Source organism: Perca fluviatilis, chromosome 7, assembly GCF_010015445.1.
Source record: "Perca fluviatilis chromosome 7, GENO_Pfluv_1.0, whole genome shotgun sequence".
NCBI lineage: Eukaryota > Metazoa > Chordata > Actinopteri > Perciformes > Percidae > Perca > Perca fluviatilis.
Genome location: NC_053118.1, coordinates 996,231 through 1,015,469, shown reverse-complemented (window position 1 = coordinate 1,015,469; position 19,239 = coordinate 996,231). Strand labels below are relative to the sequence as shown.

The 19,239-nt window shown below is 39.2% G+C and overlaps 1 protein-coding gene across 1 annotated transcript; it reads left to right on the top strand.

The window, feature by feature from the left end:
- The first annotated feature begins 958 nt into the window (after positions 1-958).
- Positions 959-17,868, top strand: LOC120562853 (lysosomal-associated transmembrane protein 4B-like). Its single transcript, XM_039806771.1, has 7 exons — positions 959-1,261; positions 2,541-2,652; positions 4,673-4,746; positions 5,130-5,252; positions 5,922-6,020; positions 9,911-10,006; positions 16,587-17,868. Exons 1-7 carry the CDS (start codon positions 1,166-1,168, stop codon positions 16,710-16,712), a joined length of 726 nt encoding a protein of 241 aa, XP_039662705.1. The 5' UTR covers positions 959-1,165; the 3' UTR covers positions 16,713-17,868.
- The last annotated feature ends 1,371 nt before the right edge of the window (positions 17,869-19,239 follow it).

Below are 19,239 nucleotides of genomic sequence, written 5' to 3'. Positions count from 1 at the left end.
TTGCCCAAAAACACAGCCATGAATAAAGAATGGTACCAAAACACGCTCCAACAGCAACTTCTTCCAACAATCCAACAACAGTTTGGTGAAGAACAATGCATTTTCCAGCACGATGGAGCACCGTGCCATAAAGCAAAAGTGATAACTAAGTGGCTCGAGGACCAAAACGTTGAAATTTTGGGTCCATGGCCTGGAAACTCCCCAGATCTTAATCCCATTGAGAACTTGTGGTCAATCCTCAAGAGACGGGTGGACAAACAAAAACCCACTAATTCTGACAAACTCCAAGAAGTGACTATGAAAGAATGGGTTGCCATCAGTCAGGATTTGGCCCAGAAGTTGATTGAGAGCATGCCCAGTCGAATTGCAGAGGTCCTGAAAAAGAAGGGCCAACACTGCAAATACTGACTCTTTACATAAATGTCATGTAATTGTCAATAAAAGCCTTTGAAACGTATAAAGTGCTTGTAATTATATTTCAGTACATCACAGAAACAACTGAAAAAAAGATCCAAAAGTAGTTTAGCAGCAAACTTTGTGAAAACTAATATGTGTCATTCTCAAAACTTTTGGCCACGACTGTATGTAAGGAAGAATAAAAAATTATTATAATTAAAAATATAATTATTAAAAATCCCATCAATTCTGGCTGCAGTGGTCTCCATGACTGCTTGTATTGATTGACGACTTTTACTAAAATAAAATTCTACATCACATTGTTGCCTTTTTCACCGGTGCAAAGGAAAAAAATAACACTAGTAGTAGATGATGATGGCAGTCTTAATCACAGACTGTACATAACTGATATGGCACACTTCTTAACAAGAACATTTTAAAATGGCACTTAATATTGAAAAGGTTGCAAACCGTTGGCCTATATTCATAGTAAAACAACAAATGAACTATCGGGGTTTTATTTTGAAACGGGAAGTCGAAGTTCCCTGACGCTGGCTTGACGTTAGCAGCTCAGGTAAGCTGCTCACGGTTAAAAAAAAAACAAAAAAAAACTAACTGACAGGTCCGACAGCATTTGGATCCTGTCTGTCATTAGTGAGGACAGACTGGACGCTCAGCGGACGGTGATAGGAAAGCAAGGGCTCTTTCTTTTAAACACCGACACCGTTTTCTTAAGGCTCGGGCAGCTGTAAGCAGACAAGCGGACAAGATGATGATCTCCCCGTGGGACCGCTGGTACTCCACAAGCTGCTGTCTGTGCTGTCATGTCCGCACAGGAACCATCATCCTGGGGGTCTGGTACATGGTAAGCAGTTAAGCCACTCACTGCGTACATGTAGGCTTTCAGACACTCACCGTGAGTGAAAACATGACCTCATCAGAAGGCATTATTTGGCCTACTGTGTGCAAGATTTTATGATTATGCTGTGTTTTTTTTGTAATGATTTCTATTATTATTAGAAACCTAAACTCTTATTTACAGAAAATTATTTAATTATTCTCTAATATATATATATATATATATATATATATATATATATATGTGTATATATGTATATATATATGTGTATATATGTATATATATATGTGTATATATGTGTATATATATATATGTGTATATATGTGTATATATATATATATGTGTATATATATATATATATATATATATATATATGTGTATATATATATATGTGTATATATGTGTATATATATATGTGTATATATGTATATATATATGTGTATATATGTATATATATATATGTGTATATATGTATATGTATATATGTATGTATATATATATGTATGTAAACAAATCGGCCTACCACCAAACTTTAAAGTAGTATGCATTTGTTATACTGTAAGTTACTGAGATGAGTTACAGTATAGAGGCATAGAGGAGGGTTCTGTTTATAAAAATGTCTCCTGACTGAGTTTGAGTTGGATTTGTCCTCTATGTAATTGATTGTATGATTATGCTTGGGGAACCTTTTCGGTTTTTACAACATTATATTGCTAAATCAAATACAAATATACACTCTGTTTTGTGTAAAGATCAATGTGGGATATCTCTTGAGTCTTGAATGCATCCCTTTGTTAATCTAAATGTGCAGGAGACGGTTATCTAAACCAAACACCACATGTGGAAAAATCCTCTCTCCACTCCCTATGAATAAATTAGCACTTGGCCTCTTCAGGTAGCAGGTTTTGTGTCCGGTCTATTGACTGCAGAGAATTTTCCATTACATTCATCTGATCAATGGGGATGTATGAGTCATAGCACAATAAACTGAGCTGGCCAGAACAATACAAAGGCTTATGTATGTGCCTGGACATAGAGCTCATTTACCATAGCTACACCATCTCTAGGATAAGGTGTAATTATTAGTATTTGGGCTTTCTAGAGTCACTGTGTTTGGATTTCCTTTTGTTACTAGGCACGTTCAATTTGGACATCTTTACATTTCAGAATACTTAGAGCATCTGCCATTTTGTTCTCACGGTTCCACTGTCTCCTGTCCATCTTGACCCCCTACCTCTGTTCATAATGTTGCCCTTTATCTACCCATATGTCCTCTGTTTCTAAGCTCATCAATGCGGTGGTGTTACTCATCCTGCTTACAGCGCTCAGTGATCCTGAGCAGTACCACCTGACCAGCGCTGAGTTGGCTAATGACCTAGATGTCATGGATGACGCCAGTAAGTAGCCCAGAAGGCCAGTACATTACAGTAAAGTTCCCATGTGTACTCTCACAATACCACTGAATGGGTGTTACTATTTATGTATTCCAATATCTTAACAGTTTTTTATAACATACACAGCTTTTGTGCATTGTGTGGGAAACCTCCATTGGCCTCTGTAGTGTTTCTGCTCTACCTGAAACTAAGTCTCCTTCAATGACTTAATCTCTGCTTGCTGCGTGACACCCTCTATAGGGCTGTCAACTGACTAATGGAATGATTTATTGTGTTGTTAGAGGGACCTCACACATTTGTCTAGACGACGGTCAGCACTTATTTTTAAATCAAACGCCCAAAGCCGCAGACATGCAAGCCTAATGTCCATCTGTGCAGAGCATTTGAAAAGCCTTCTTAACAGAGCAGGTGTACACTGGAACAGTCTGACTGGAGGTGGGCCACAGCACATATGCTGCTGGTAGCCTCTGATTGGGAATGACTGTATTGTCCCAGTTCCAAGGGATAAGGGTGACCTGTGATGCATTACTGCAGGCTGGGCCAGCCGCTGCCACCCCTGCATTAGGAACACGCTCAACTTGAAAAATGACTATAATGTTGCTCAGTTGTTTTAGCAATGTTGAATTTTTAGATTGGACAAACAACAAGTTGTAGTGACAGCTGTTTTGTGTTCTTTGAATTTTTTGACATTATGCGCCGCGCTTCATATGCGTTTTAGTGTGCGCGCACATATGGCGCTACCTAACAATAATAACGTAACGCAACATAGTGATTGTCTGCGCTTGGTGTATGCTATGTTGGATGCTGTGCTTTTGTTGACACTGGTCATTTTTTGGGGCATTGAATTGAAATTGCATTCTGGGCATCAGAGCCAAAACACATGTTTTGTGTGAGGTTCTAACAGATTTTGTCTGACATCACAACCAGAAATTTATTTTCATGAACTCTTTCTATATTAACATTATCAATCATAACTTGTACATTAATGCTTTTTTGCAGTTTCCAAACAGCATAATCTTAGTTTTATTCAAATGTAATGATAATTTGTATGTTTTAAACCACTGTTTTAATTTACTCATTTCCGTTGTGATTACCTATAAAAGCTGCTGCAACATTCTTCCTAGAACAAAAAATAGTAGTGTTTCGCGAATAAAACAATTATGAGTATTTGTGATACTCTGCATATGTCATTTATGTACAAAATAAACAATTCAGGACCTAATACTGACCCCTGAGGGATTATGTCTATGCCGAGGTAGATGAGGAGATTTCAAAGTTATTTATTGTCAGTTTTTCTAAAGCTGCCTGTTTAACAGTTTGCCAGGAAATATTTACAGCACATAACCCCTACTAAGAAAACTACAAATTGTTGTTTTTACATTTCTCTTTGTGTCCAAATAATAATAATAATAATAATAACCGTGTTAATTAGTGAGCTTCAGAGGTGTTGGTAGGCAGACTTACATTCACTAAGTAGCCACATAACTCCAAATAAATGCTGATGTTGTTCCGAATCTGCTGGATGTGTAAATAGGCAATTTTTTGCTAACAAGTTATATATATCAACTCACATATCAACTTTAAAGGAGATAATAGTGTATGTCAGTGTTGTGTTCACAGATTTTTCTCACTGATTGCAGTGGCCAAACAACTCAGTTACAGGTTTAGAACTATCTTCTATTGATGGTGTTTTAGATAACTGGTTTTTGATTAGAGTCTGACTCTGGCCCTCCCGCACTAAGCTATGTTATACCCGGGGGGAAAAAGAAGTGATATATTGCCTCTCTGTACACTTTCAAGTCAATTTATAGGCAAATGTGATTCATCCTATGACTCAACATAGGCTGCAACATATTCATTGTCAATTTATAATAGGTGTACATGGCATTTTAATGGGTTACATGACAGAGAAATGTTAAATTGAATTCACTCTCTTTCCCAGGAGTGCCACATGTACAGTATTTTGGTTTTGACCATGCACTGACTACGACTGACTTTTAACTACTACCTTTCTCTGCTTCAGACATGTGCATTGCCTCAGCGATCTCTCTGCTGATGATACTTATATGTGGGATGGCAACGTATGGCGCATACAAGGTAAACAAAATGATTCATTAGACTTTTCTTCACCTTCCTGTACTCTCACAGTGCTGCTGATTACAACTAAATGTACGGGGCATTTGCTCTTCACTGATTGTGTTAGTGAGATCAGATCATTTCCATAATATAAAGGGTTTTCAGACTGTTCAAAAAAAGGTTTTAATGTTGCCACGCTACTGCTTGTGAGCACTAACACCACATCTATTTTTGAAGTCTTTTAAAACACAACAAATTCAAATACCATGCCTGCTTTTTTATTATTAATATACACACTGTAATCTCCATGCGAAACAATTCAAGCTTTCTGTCTGCAGTGTTGGTTAAAGAGCTCAGCTTGTACCTCCTATCCTAAATATCTAAAAGACATTACTCTGTTTCAGCTGCGTGCTGCCTGGATCATCCCATTTTTCTGCTACCAAATATTTGACTTTGCCCTCAACACCCTGGTGGCTGTCAGCATTGTGGTTTACCCAAACACCATACAGGATTACCTGCAACAACTGGTAAGAAACTTTGGGTGTTTTCCTTTTAAAAGTCAGTGACATTTAACAGCACGATGTTATTGACTTCTTTGTGGTTCACAAAGGTTTTTTTAAAGGCTGTTTTATGGTTGTGCGGAGGCTCCACGCAGAGCTTTCGCCGTAGCCTACGTAAGTGGCCTGATGTTTATACTTGTGCGCCGGTGTGTGCGTCGAGCTGGCATGTGTGTGTATGTGTGTGTGTGTGGGGAGTGGGTGATAGAGCGAGGGAGAAGTGAGAGAGTGACGGCGATTAGCTTCGGAGCGAGTACCGACTCTAGAGTCCTAGTGAGAGAAACAAAGTGTCTCCCGTGTTCTTTCTGACCACGGAGGGAAATCTGTAGCAGGAAAAGTTAACCCTCTCCTTGATCTCATGTTATTTATGTAATGTTATGGTCGCTGCGACGTGTAGTCACATTTTTCGAGAGGTGCACGTCAGGCTACGGCGTAGGGTCCGGCATAGATGCAGAGGGGTCTGCGGGGATACGCCGTCGATTCGACGCAGAAGCATAAAACGGCCTTAAGCGCTTGACTTGTCATTTATAATTTCACATGTCAGTGTTGCTGATGTACAGTTACTATGTTACAGATGCCTCTACTATCTAATGACTGCTGTAAAAGTCTGCTGCATATGTTTCTCTGACTCCCATGCAGCCTGATAACTTCCCCTACAAAGAGGAGATCGCTGCTCTCAGTAATGTGTGCTTGGTCCTCATCGTGCTGCTCTTCATCAGCTCTATTCTTGGCTTCAAGGTAATGTTTTCTCATCTTAATTTGCATATCTTCTTCATCCGTTTAGCAGCACTGATAGTTCTTAGCAAGCCTACCAGGCTAATATTTGCAGCACAACAAATTGTCTTACAACTAATATGAATAATAAATAGTATCTACGAATACTTTGTTTTGTTGCTGTTGGCTTTTCCACATTCCTGGAAAGACTTAAAGCAACACTAAAGCACTTTTCCCGCTTCGGTCCCCCTACAGGTTGGAAGCGGAATTGTCCATTACATTACATTATGCAAGTTTGCCAGATCGGGTAGCCGATCTGTAGTTCGAATGAGACATAATGAAATAAAATATCTCAACATCTACATCTGAGCTTTGTGCAGACATTCAGGGTTCCCAGATGATTAATCCTACTCACTTGGATGATCCCCTGACCTTTCCTCTCGCGCCACTATGAGGTTGACATTTAAGTGTAATATATCCCTACCAAATATTGGATGAATTACCATGAATACAATCATTCAAATACCTGCTAAACTGATTTCCATCAGCCTAACACCCCAAACTAAGATAGTGATCTTAGTAAACATTACTTTCTAAATAGTCTTGTATTGCCAGACCTATCTCCACAGCGCTGTGAAATAAGGTCTGGCTACACCACACATACATTCCAGCATAGGAGAAAAAAAACATGCTCTGTTGTTTGCATTTCTTTAAACCAATCGCAATCATCTTGGGTGGCTCTGCAAAATAGTCTCGGGAAGGAACTTGTTTTGGTGGAACATTTGCACCCCGCAAAAGAAAACGCCGCATACAATATTAAAGGTCCCATGACATGGTGCTCTTTGGATGCTTTTATATAGGCCTTAGTATTCCCTAATACTGTATCTGAAGTCTCTTTTATATAGACCTTAGTGGTCCCCTAATACTGTATCTGAAGTCTCTTTTATATAGACCTTAGTGGTCACCTAATACTGTATCTGAAGTCTCTTTCCCAAAATTCAGCCTTGGTGCAGAATTACAGCCACTAGAGCCAGTCCCACAATGAGCTTTCCTTAGGATGTGCCATTTCTGTGTCTGTAGCTATTGAGGAGGAGAGAGAGGGGGCAAGGTGGAGGGTGGGGGTGTGGCCTTGACCAACTGCCACTTTGCTCGTTTGAAAGCCATGATGTCTCTCTCTCATGGGGGGGGGCCAAATTCTCTGTGTGGGCAAAGCAGAGAAAGGGGAGGTAACCTTGCTCCTTATGACCTCATAAGGAGAAGATTCCTGATTGGCCCATCTGAGCTTTCATTTTCTCAAAGGCAGAGCAGGATACCCAGGGCTCGGTTTACACCTATCACCATTTCTAGCCACTGACCATAGGCAGGCTGGGGGAACTCATATTAATGTTAAAAAATGTTCATGCCATGGGACCTTTAAATGAAGTTAACTGTTCAAACTATACAGTAAGGTGAGCTATTTAAACTAGCTGAATGCATGGTTAAATGTAATTTGCTCTTACCAGTGTATATCTGTGTGTACTTCGTCCACAGCAATCTGCACCAATCGGTCCCATAACGTCCGATAGTAAATGCCGTAAACAAATTCTTCGTAAATCTTTACAATCATTCCCCGAAAGAACCAAGCAGGCCTTATTGCACGATCCAAATTTTCTTCAAAACTTGCCATTTTCAGCGTGTTGTTTGTTGTTGATTCCCGAAGCAAACAGAGTTTGAGAACAGCAACACACAGAGAGCGGAAGGTGAGGGGTTAAAGGAAGGACCTGATATCAGGCTTTATCCTGGAAATGTGCTTTCATTGATCCAGACTACTTCCTAAACATTAACATTGCTGGCATTAGCATTTAGCCTGAAGCAATGCTGTGTCCAAGAACAGCCTTACAGAGCTGCTAGCATCACTGTAGACTCATCCTGCATTCCAGACACAATTTTTTGCCCGTACGTAACAACTACGTAGTAGTAGTAGTTTTGTTGAGATGTTTCTGACTAATGGAATAATTTGCTTAGCATTATCACATTGTCATTTGCAGTGGACTGGGAGCTAAATTGAGTGATCTCTGTTACTGTAAATAGATCTCTGCTTATTCCCGTGGAGGTGGTTAAAATAACCTAGCTGTCAGAGCATTAGAGTGACTTCGTAATTGGTTTATTATAGAAGTTAGAGAGCTGCGTCTGTCTTTGGTTTGTGTTGGGGATGGATTTAGCAGATGGTGTTGTGTTTGGCCCGGGCGTTACAGTAGCAAGCTGCCTGCTGAGAGCCAGTTCCAGGATGACAGAGAACAACAGGAACTTGTTTTGATACTCTTAAGTGATGTATAACCCTGAAAACAGTGTTTGAATTCAGCAAGTGTGTGAATGGATAATTATCTGTATTTTATTAGCCTGGATGCCAGCCAAATTTAGCCCCGCCCACAACATTTGAGGTCGGGAAGTTCGGTCTGGACTTGATTCTTTGTGGAGCAACTATGTTCGAACCAGAGCTGTTCGGACCCAATCAAATTGTCAGGGCGGGCTTTATACGATGATGGACAGATGATCAACAGTAACGTAATCAACCACGTCACCAAAGAGCGCTTGGGTTGAATTCGTTTACAACAAAGATGGTTGCTGCTGGAGATTTGAGACGTGTAGATTCCGCCATCGCGTCTGTTATAGAAGATATCGTCAGCGCATTCATTTTAAAAGAGGAACAGAGAACAGCGATCAAGGCATTTATCGATCGGAAATATGTTTTTTCCATCCTTCCTATGGGATTCGGCAACGTCACATACTCCGTTGCTCTGATTGGTTGTAGGTCTATCCAATTGAATGCAGAGGCATTTTCTTTCCTGGTTCGGTTGAAACACGCCCCATAATCACAGCCCAATGGAGCAGCATCAGACTCATATTCTGACTGGAATCTGAGTGTGACGACGTCAGTCTAGTATTTTATGGGAGTTATCTTCAGTGTTAGTGAGAGTTTCTTTGAATAATATAATTTTTTATCACAGCCTACATAAAGTGCATGTCATCATGGTGCCATCTGTGTCTGTGTGCAGTAAATATAGACACTTACAACACACAGTTTCTCTGGGGATGAGATGACCTAAATATATTAGTAAATTAGCAGTAAATGTTTACACTTACAACACAGCTTCTCTGGGGATGAGATTACCTAAATATATTACATAATAATGAGAAAAAAGCTTGCTTGCTTAAACTACAATACTAATTTAAAACGCTAATGTAAAAGCGTTTCATATACTGTAACAAGACTATGTACTGTGAGGCTGTGATGCTTTGAGTTAAATGCAAGCAGCAGCATGCTAACATGCTCCCAGTTGAAAGTTTAGTTATAATGTTTACCACTCTCTCTGGATATTTAGCATCATACGCTAAAAAAGTAATGGAATCACCAAATGTATTACAGTTAATTAGGGGTTTCATGATTTCGATTAAATTGACCGAAATAAGCGTTCGATTTTGACTATCAAAGGAGAAACAACAAAACTGGACAGTACTCCTTTTTCGCTGAAGTTATTGCTGTCCCTATTAAAAAATAATGTTTAAATTGAAAATGTAATTGAACCGTGACCTTAAAATGAAAAAAAAAATGTAATCGTGGATTTGGAGAATCGCGACACCCCTACAATTAATCCGAAGAGGGACATGGACGTCTGTACAAGATTCCATTTCCATTTTTGAATCTTAACCAAAGTTGTGCCATCCATAGAGCCATACCACTAGCGTGGTTAACAACCATTTGTAAGTTGTCACACAAATATGTTTACTTAGACTCATTAATTAAATGTATTGTATTAAATGTATGTATTACTTACGATAATCCTAAGAGGTTTTTGCTAAATAATAGGTGGGATGGATGTCATGCAGTTCAAGCTTCTTATCTGTCATGTTGTTCTCTTTCTATCTGATATCAGGCCTACCTGATAGCATGTGTGTGGAACTGCTACAGATATGTGAGCGGCCGGGGTACGTCTGAAATCCTGCTCTATGTGACGACCAATGACACCACGGTAAGTCACCTCTACTGATCTGTGTTTGTCGCGGCTGATAGAAGCAGCACAGGCAGGGGGGAGGACCCAAATGGAGACCCAAAGGCAGGCAGATTCAGTGAAGAAACTTTAATATTGATAAACAGGCTTACAGGCAGTGTGTGTGTGTGTGTGTGTGTGTGTGTGTGTGTGGGGGGTCCAACATATTGTTGGCAAATATAAATCAGCCTATTTGTAAAAAAAACACATTGATGATAGGCTTACTGGCCTATAGGTAAGATAGTCACTACGGTAGCTCTCCACAGATACAGTTAATCCTAAGGATGTATTTTTAACATTAAAACATGATTTGTAAATCATACCAACAATTAATTTAATAGCTTATTATTCTATGCACTTAAAAAGGTATGTATTAAGGCTTTAGGCCGTCCACACGTTATAGTACACCCAGTTTAAAATGCAAATGCAACTTAATTTTATATAATATGTAGTAGGGGGTTCCTGCTCCGTCTCTCTCAGATAAGGGGTCCTTGGCTTAAAAAACGTTCATTCAATGTCATTCAATACCCAATTTTAATACCTAAGGAGTAAATCATCAGCATCAGTGAGCCAATAAGCATGCATCATGCTTCTATCAAGATCTAATAATGCTGCTGATTGCCTGTCTAACGTTACATGTTGTAGAGACAGGCAGGAAAAACTCTTTGTTATGCACAGAGTCATGTAGTAGGAGCTGAAAAATTTATAATGTAATAATGTTGCTGTAATGTAATTTATTTTTAATAAAATTGGTATTGAAAAAAGTATTGTTTAGGAACTGGTAGTGTTTAATAATCAGTATCAAAGTCACGGTACTGGTATCTGTATCGGAACATTTTGAACAATACTCAGCCCTAACTATCTGTTTGCACTGGCCCCAAAAAAATCCCATTGGCTTTTAGTGAAAAAAAGTAAATCTTAAAAAACAAAAGTTTTGAAAAGGCTCAGTAGTTGCCTAAAACAGCAGTTTGCAAAAAAAAAAACAACTACAAAAGTAGAGTCTGGCACTACTTTCAGCGGGCAGCAGGATGGTGTATGTAGAACTGAGCCAAAAAAAGTACAATGTCCACATTTAGGGCAAAGCGGGAATGTGCAACGGCACATTGGGGATTTTAAATTCTGGACAAAGAAGATGCATGGAACAGCATTGACCCGGGCTGAGTCTATACTGTTTTTAGCTGTTGCACTACAGTTAAAGAAAACCAGTAGAAAATAGTTTTCTACCAATTTCTTTTCCCTGTCAGACCACCTGTGTGAATGCTAATAACATTTTACAATGTGCTGTTACTTACTACGGACAGATAATACTACAGACATTCCGCATGTGTAGTGTACAGCTGAACAAATACTTTTGTCAGTGTTAAAACACATTAAAAACAGAATAAAAACAGATTAACAGATTCAAATGTCAAATGATGAAATGTAGTAGTGAGAAGAATATAACCAAAATCATCACTCTGTGTCCATCTGTGCAATATGTTAACAAATTTACAGTCCATCAAGCAAGTCTATATTGCCGTCTAGAGATCCAACAGAAAACAAGGTCTGATCTTGAATTGTTGCTTTCTTCCACTTCCAAAGGAAACAAAACAACCTGCAGAAAAATGATTTACTTATTCAATCCAGACTGTAAGTCACGTTTTCACCGTCTGCGTAGGTTTCCTCTGCTCAGGCCAGTCTGGCAACTGTAAAGTCATCATGTTGGGGGAGGAAGGAAGTATGAAAATGGGCTGTCGTAGACTAGTTTTACACAGGATAGCACAGATCAATGAACAGACTTGGACAGAGAGATGAGGCTCCATGCTTGCAAAGCCATTAACATGGTGGCGGAGGCCCAGTAAAGTAAGTGTGCTTTGTCTGGGTCTCCTGTTGGTGTCCTGTTGTTCAGGCCTTGCCCCTTAACTGATCTTACACTGCTACCCACACACATATTATAACTACTCATACTTTGGAGAAGAAAAAGTAGGCTGTAGAAACACTAATGATCTGTTTTGACGATCACAAAATGGGTTTTTCAGCATGAACACATAAGGATCTGTCAGTAGCTGGCTCTATTACTGACCTTGCAGTATTTTGGGGTTTCACAGGTATTTTGAGAAACCTGTACTCCTCAGTCTGCTGCTTAAGACTCCTCTGAGTGTAACATTCCACACAATTTGAAACAATCCACCACACTCGGCAGCTTTATACACTGTGTGGCTTAATGTGATCATGTTCATGGCTTTTAAGAAACAGAGACTCCTGTTGGAACAGAAGGCCGCTCTCTAACTCACTGACCTCATTAAAAAAACAGCAGTTTGCCCCTTTATTCCCTAACATTAGCCTCACCTCTGCATGTATGCTTTATCAATTAGAGCCTGACATATTCAGTTAGAGCTCCCCACAGACCACAGCTAGGTTTGTGGCTTTTAGTTAGCAGCTTGCATGGCTTTACATCAGATCCACAGCAGTTAGGTCAAAGGTCCACTAATGTGTTCCGTATGAGCTGAATTCCTACACATACAGAAAAGTCCCTTACACCCACACGGTCAGGTAAACTGACTCGCCAGATGATTTGTTACACACTACCATCTGAGAAGACGTCATTGGAAACTGCTTTGAAAAGGGCAGGCACTTTGGAAAAAATACCTGGCAGGTGATGGGATGAACCATCTGTCTATCATGGTAGTTTTAATCAAACAGATGCGGTCGTCACACCTAAACCACGCCCGTAGCTGCCAGTAGCCCCTCACCGGATGCTGATTGGTTCGGTAAGCTGGTAGTTTAGACACAAATGCATTACTTGAGGCACATCAAGATGAATTTCCATGTGATATGTGATCCGCGCTTCTTGTGATCTCATGATATTGCGAGAATCCAGCTGCCGTGCAAGGTAAAAAGTCAGGTGTTTCTTTTTGGCAATAAAGGAACAACAATAAGTAACCCTTGAAATTCCTCATAGAATAAAATAGAACAGTTTGCCAATCCCCGCTCCCTGTAATTACTGTTGCTAAACCTGTCAATCTGTCCAGTTTTCATAAGATAGATAGATAGATAGATAGATAGATAGATAGATAGATAGATAGATAGATCTTTATTGTCATTGCATATATTTACATAATTTTTTTTTGATGGAGCAGTCCAGTTTGCAGCATTAAAATACAAGATAAAATGTAAAAAGATATGCACACTCACACCCACAAACAGTTGACAGTGAAAACTCTGGCAGATTTATTAAAAAAAATAAATAAAGACTGATGCCTAAGCTACATATTCCCGGTAGAAAGTCATAATCCTCAACAGTTGATGATCTATAGAAGGCATGGATATAAAGGTGCAGCATTGTTTCTGAATTGGAGGGTAGGGCTAGTTAGCCCTAGTGTTAGTATTATAATTAAAAATGGGATTTGTTCAAACATAACACCATACTTGGACAAGCAACACAGTGGTTTCATTTAAGCTTTAGTATTTGTTTCAAAAGTCAATATCTAGCCTATATTGGAACAATATTATCTATATATATATATATATATATATATATATATATATATCTCTACTTGTGTTTTCAACTTCCCAACATCAGTATAAGAAGTGAAGGAAGTGAAAAACCTATTTTTGGACTGGGGCCCAAAAAAGCTGTTCATAAAGAGGCATAGTTATTACAATATATGAACACCGATATATCCACTAAACTCGATATTTGTGTTGGATCTTTGCCCTCAAAAGCCAGCTTCTTATCTATCACGTAATCAGACTGTGTCTGAATTGTTTCCATCAATTACAGGCCACTACAGTTCAAGTGGGCATTGATCCATGTAGGAGGATCTAGTCTGTTAAAGATTATTGATTACTTAAAGCTATAGTGCGTAGTTTCTGTCTCCCCCATGAGGAATTCTAAGTAATGACAACAACACTGTTGCATCCATCTTCCGTGATCGCGCACACGCCCTCACCCCTCTTTGATGCAGTTGCTAGCCGCTAAGGAGGACACGGAGGATTAAAAAAAACATGATGGACTTTTCAGAAGAGGTCATTATCTTCACCCGAGTTTCTGCGCGGGAAAGTCACCGGACACCACGATCTTCTGAACATAGCCATACTGAGAAATCCAGAGAGAGTTGTGTCGAGCTGATAGTCCTAATTAGCTTTGTAGCAACTCATTTGGCGATGGCTTGAATGTAACGGACGTTCATTAATATCAAAAAGTTACGCACTAAAGATTTAATGTCCATGTTATCCTTAAAAGATCCGAATGATGTCCCATTACAAAGTAAAGAATCAGTCTGTCTGCATGGACTGAAACTCTCAGTGACTCATTGTTTAAAACATGGAAGAAGACGCACATCAGACACATGGTGTTGTTGTATATGAAGTCAAATGAACCATTGAGAGAGCCTACATTTGTGTTAGCCATAGTGTTTACAGCAACACCAGAATGTTGAGTCACACCTAAGATGTTCTGACTCCGCACAGTCTCAGCTTTACTTCCTGGTTGATTACCCAAGAAACAGACGGCACAGAGGAAGCTTAGAGTCACACATTTGATTAAATGAAAGGCTTTCTTATGAATGTTGAACAGATTTATCATGGTAATATGGACAATTTGCTGAATGACGTTATTTTACAAACAGATTCTGCTTTTGGTAGTGTAAATCTAAAAGTAAAGTAAAAGTGTAAACATGGAAACATCCTTACTTTAGGTGTAAAGGATGATTGCAAATCTGCCCTCTCTAGTTAGACCTTCTGTGTACAGCTTTAAAACTAAATCTGGATGCTGACACCTTCATTAGTTTTTTTTATTACGTGGCATAGTGTCCCATCTTATTCATCCCCCATTTATTCAGGACACCACGTGACTACAAGTCTCTCATCTTGATAGGGGAATCAATTTACCAGTCTCCTGCTGACTCCACTAGCGTGGCCGGTCAAAGTGTTCAAATGTAAACATCAGAGTAAACCCAGAGGAAATGTGAAGATGGCTTTCAGCTACGACCTATGGCTACGATCCCGACTATGTGGACAAGCAAGACCATCTCTGCGTCCCTCGTAATCTCTACATCAAAGGGGGCACAGAGGCAAGCGTAGACTGCGTTTTCTCTGCTGGGCATCCTGCTGGTCACTGTGCAGGTGTTGGGCGGTGAGCTGGGTGGAAGGCCTGCGTGCCTGCGTCGGTTTCCAGCAGGATATCGGGAGCTGTGGCGTCCTGTTGCCCGGACTTGGCTGGGCCCTGGAGTGCTGGTGCCATTCACCTGTCTAAAACTTTTTCTAAGAATGTGGCCGCCGTCTGATCGGCACATCATAATCAAAATCAGAATACTTAATTGATCCCCCCCCTAAATGATTTCCCAGAAGGGATCAATAAAGTATTCTGATTCAGATTCTGATGTGCCGATCTGACGGCGGCCACATTCTGCTTTATGATGAATCAAGTTTAAGGAGCTGATGGAATTACATTTCATTGGAATCGTGCCTCTATGATTTCATGTGATGATTGATTGATTGATTGATTGATACAGCATAGTTAAGAAAATGTAATGCTGTAACGTTTACTCAGAGTAAATTTTTTAACTGACCTACTTTTGACTTTTTATTTAAGTAAATTTGTACACATACTTTTACTTAAAAAATGTCTTTAAAGTAACAGTACTTTCACTTGAGTACAATATTCCAGTACTCTCTCTCTACCTCGACTGTTCACTGCTTGGCTTCATCCCAGTTTAGTATCAAAATACATCTCTGATCATTTCAACCCACACAACATGTGAGATTGGTCATAAGCATGCAACTAGCCATTGTTTTCATTATTGACTTACCTGCTGATTATTTTCTTAAGTCTTTTCGTCTTAAGGATGTTTTAAGACCTGCTTTGGCCATGTTATTCTATTCACTTCATGTAATGTATTCTTTTGTTTTAATTTCAAAGTCCTTCCTGTCCAAAACTTTGATTCTGTCTGTATATGAAATGTGCCATACAAATAAAGTTGCCTTGCCTTACATACTTGTACTTGTACATGTTATATGATCACATTTGGTTGAAATCCTGTAGTTTAGCCTATTAATTAAGACATCATATTTTTCTCTCTTCCATTTTATCACTTTCTGTCTGTTTCATTCTTCTGTTTAAAATTGCCAAAGCTGGTGCAATATTATGTGACTTAAATAAAGCAGACATTGGCAGAATTTTCATTTTGCAAAATGTTTGCACTAGTTTGACACATTATAAATTCAATTCAATTTTATTTATAGTATCAAATCATAACGAGTTATCTCAAGACACTTTACAGATAGAGTAGGTCTAGACCACACTCTATAATTTACAAAGACCCAACAATTCCAGTAATTCCCCCAAGAGCAAGCATTTAGTGCAACAGCGGCGAGGAAAAACTTATTTTAGGGAGAAACCTGGGACAGACCCAGGCTCTTGGTAGGTGGTGTCTGATGGTGCCGGTTGGGGGTGTGATGAAGAGTGGCAATAAAGATAATGGAACTATGACTAGAAATAGTAGTTGTAGTATTTCATGGCGTAGCAGGGCACTGCAGGGCGTACTTAATTGCTTTCTTTTTCTTTCCTCTTTAACTCCAGGTGCTGCTACCTCCATATGATGACAGTGTGAGCGTCCCTCCCAAGCAGGCTCCTCCGCCATACACTACCACACCGCCACAGCATGAAAAAATTCCCAGCATCCTGCTGAATGGATCCTGCTGCTAATGAAACCCCAGCAAGATTCATGCACCACACTGCCTCTCCAGTGTACAGTATATTCATGGATATATTGTAGCTACACAAACATTACAGTACACCCATGCATGCACTGACACATACAAAATCATCTCGCACACATATGCACATGCACACACCCTCTACCACCACCGTGACCTCTCATCCCTTCCTGTTATTTATTGATGACCTTATATATTCTTACTGTAACTCTTATTATTCCTCCTCCTATACTCCTATAATTCCAGGCATGATGTGCATTTTAATGCATTTGAACCTGGGTGCAATAACGCACTAGAACGTTAGGTGGATTCTATATATTTGTACTAATTCTATTTACGCTCTGTGTGTACCTGTAATAGTATTTTATGTGTCCTACCTTTGATAGTCACGTGTAACTTACGCACAAATGCAAAAATGACGATCTTAAAGCCCACAGTAATGAGTGAACAGTCATGTGTTTCCTGTTTGTCTCGTCTCTGCTCGTGATCAGGGTTGGATTGCCTTTATTCATAATAACTTTCTCTCTGATGGTCTGCCCTTAATAGACCTATGTGTGTGAAGGAAGTGTCACCCTGACTTGAAGTTTTTTTTCCAAAGAAATGCATCTGCCTGTATTCTGACATGATCAAAGAGCAACCTCGTGTATATCGAACATATCACCTTCCTTTACTCTTTTGTTCAACTACAGACAGAATTGTCCTGTGTTTTAAAAAATCAGTTGTTGAGTTGTGCTGGTTGAGCTTCATAACTTTTAAATGTAAGTGTGTGTGTTTCTACTGATTGATGAGAAATGTCTTGGGCTGATATTTATCTATTTTGAGAGCACAGAAGCAGCTCTGATCTGGAATCAGTTTGCTCTTTGAAGTCACTCGATGGACCCCGGTACAATGACTGGAGATCAGGCCTCTCAATGTTCAGGAGCTCAATAAATATGGACGCTGGTTGTGTTTTTTCAATTAAACCAATGGGAGCTTCTGGTCTGTGTAAACACACAAGTCTGCTCCACCAGATGCAGTTATTGGCAAGCTGCTTCCTGGACACAAATTATCCTGCAAGGACACAAATGTCAAACCTGAGGGCGGCTGCTCTATGAAAAATAAAGATGTGACATTTATTTGTCTATTAAAATGTAATTTCACTGACAGATGTTTGTGTTTAATTTCAAACGTGAGGTACAGGATTGCAGTGGTGGAATGTAACTAAGTACATTTACTCAACTACTGTACATACGTACAAATTGGAGGGTACTGTACTTTACTTGAGTCTTTTCTCTTCATGCCACTTTCTACTTCTACTCCGCTACATTTCAGAGAGAAATATCGTACTTTTTACTCCACTACATTCATCTGACAGTTACTAGTTACTTGACAAATTCAGGTTTTTGCACACAAAACACATATAGAATACAATGTTTTATTATAAATTAAACTACCAAACAATATACAGGCCTACAAGTACAGCTGAAATGATCAGCTGATTGAAAACTTAGTTGATTGACAGATCGTTTCCAGTTTCTAAAATGTGAGGATTTTTTATTTTAATACTTTAAGTACATTTTCCTGATGATACTTACAAACTTTTACTTAACATTTTCAATGCAGGACTTTGACTTGTAACAGAGTGTTTTTTTTACAGTGTGGTATTAGTACTTTTACCTAAGTAAATAATCTGAATACTTCTTCCAACACTGCAAGCATGTGCATAAACTCTTTAGTTAGAAAACGGGTTTGTTTTGTTGACACTGACACTGTCAGCTCAGCCAGGGGCAGATGTGGCCCTGGAAACTATTGGTAAGAGGTGACTGTGTATAAGGGTGCTCATTGTGTGGCAGGCAGGTAACTTTACTTACCAGGTCTTTCCATACACAGCTGTGAAGTTCATCCAAGCATCACTTATAAAATTACAAAACACCTCTTAGACTGCAGGACAATATAAATGAACAGCAGTTTCTCTTGGAGGAAATACTTGTAAAAGCTTATTCTGATTCTTTTAATAAATTACTCATTGCTTACAACACGTAGAAATAAGTGGACACAATCTAACGCGAGTGTAGGCTGCCTTTTTCAAACTTATTTAAGCCTTTACACCAAATAAAAGCAGAAACTATTCCTCAATTTTTGTGCAAAGTTGAATGTCAAACAAAGAAATCAAAAGCTTTACCCAATGGATAGTATACAAACTTCCAAAGACACACCCCCTTTAAAATATGTAATTGAACCGTTACATCTCTGAATGTAATGCCATCAATGTCCCTTAACATGAAAACATAAAGGGCAAGCTGCTTTAACAAATTAAGTCATTAAACTCGAGAAAAGAAACTGAACATGAGCAAGGTTTAGAACTCACGCCCGCTCCACACAGATCTTATTATGAAACGTTAAAGCTGTAAAATGAATGGGTTCAGTTAGTGCTGTTCGTAAAAGTATCCACAGAGTTCTTGTTTTACCAACAGACTGATCCGAGCAAGAAGGCGTCTCCATCTTGGAGTCAGAGGGGGGAGTAAGCAGAGAGTGGA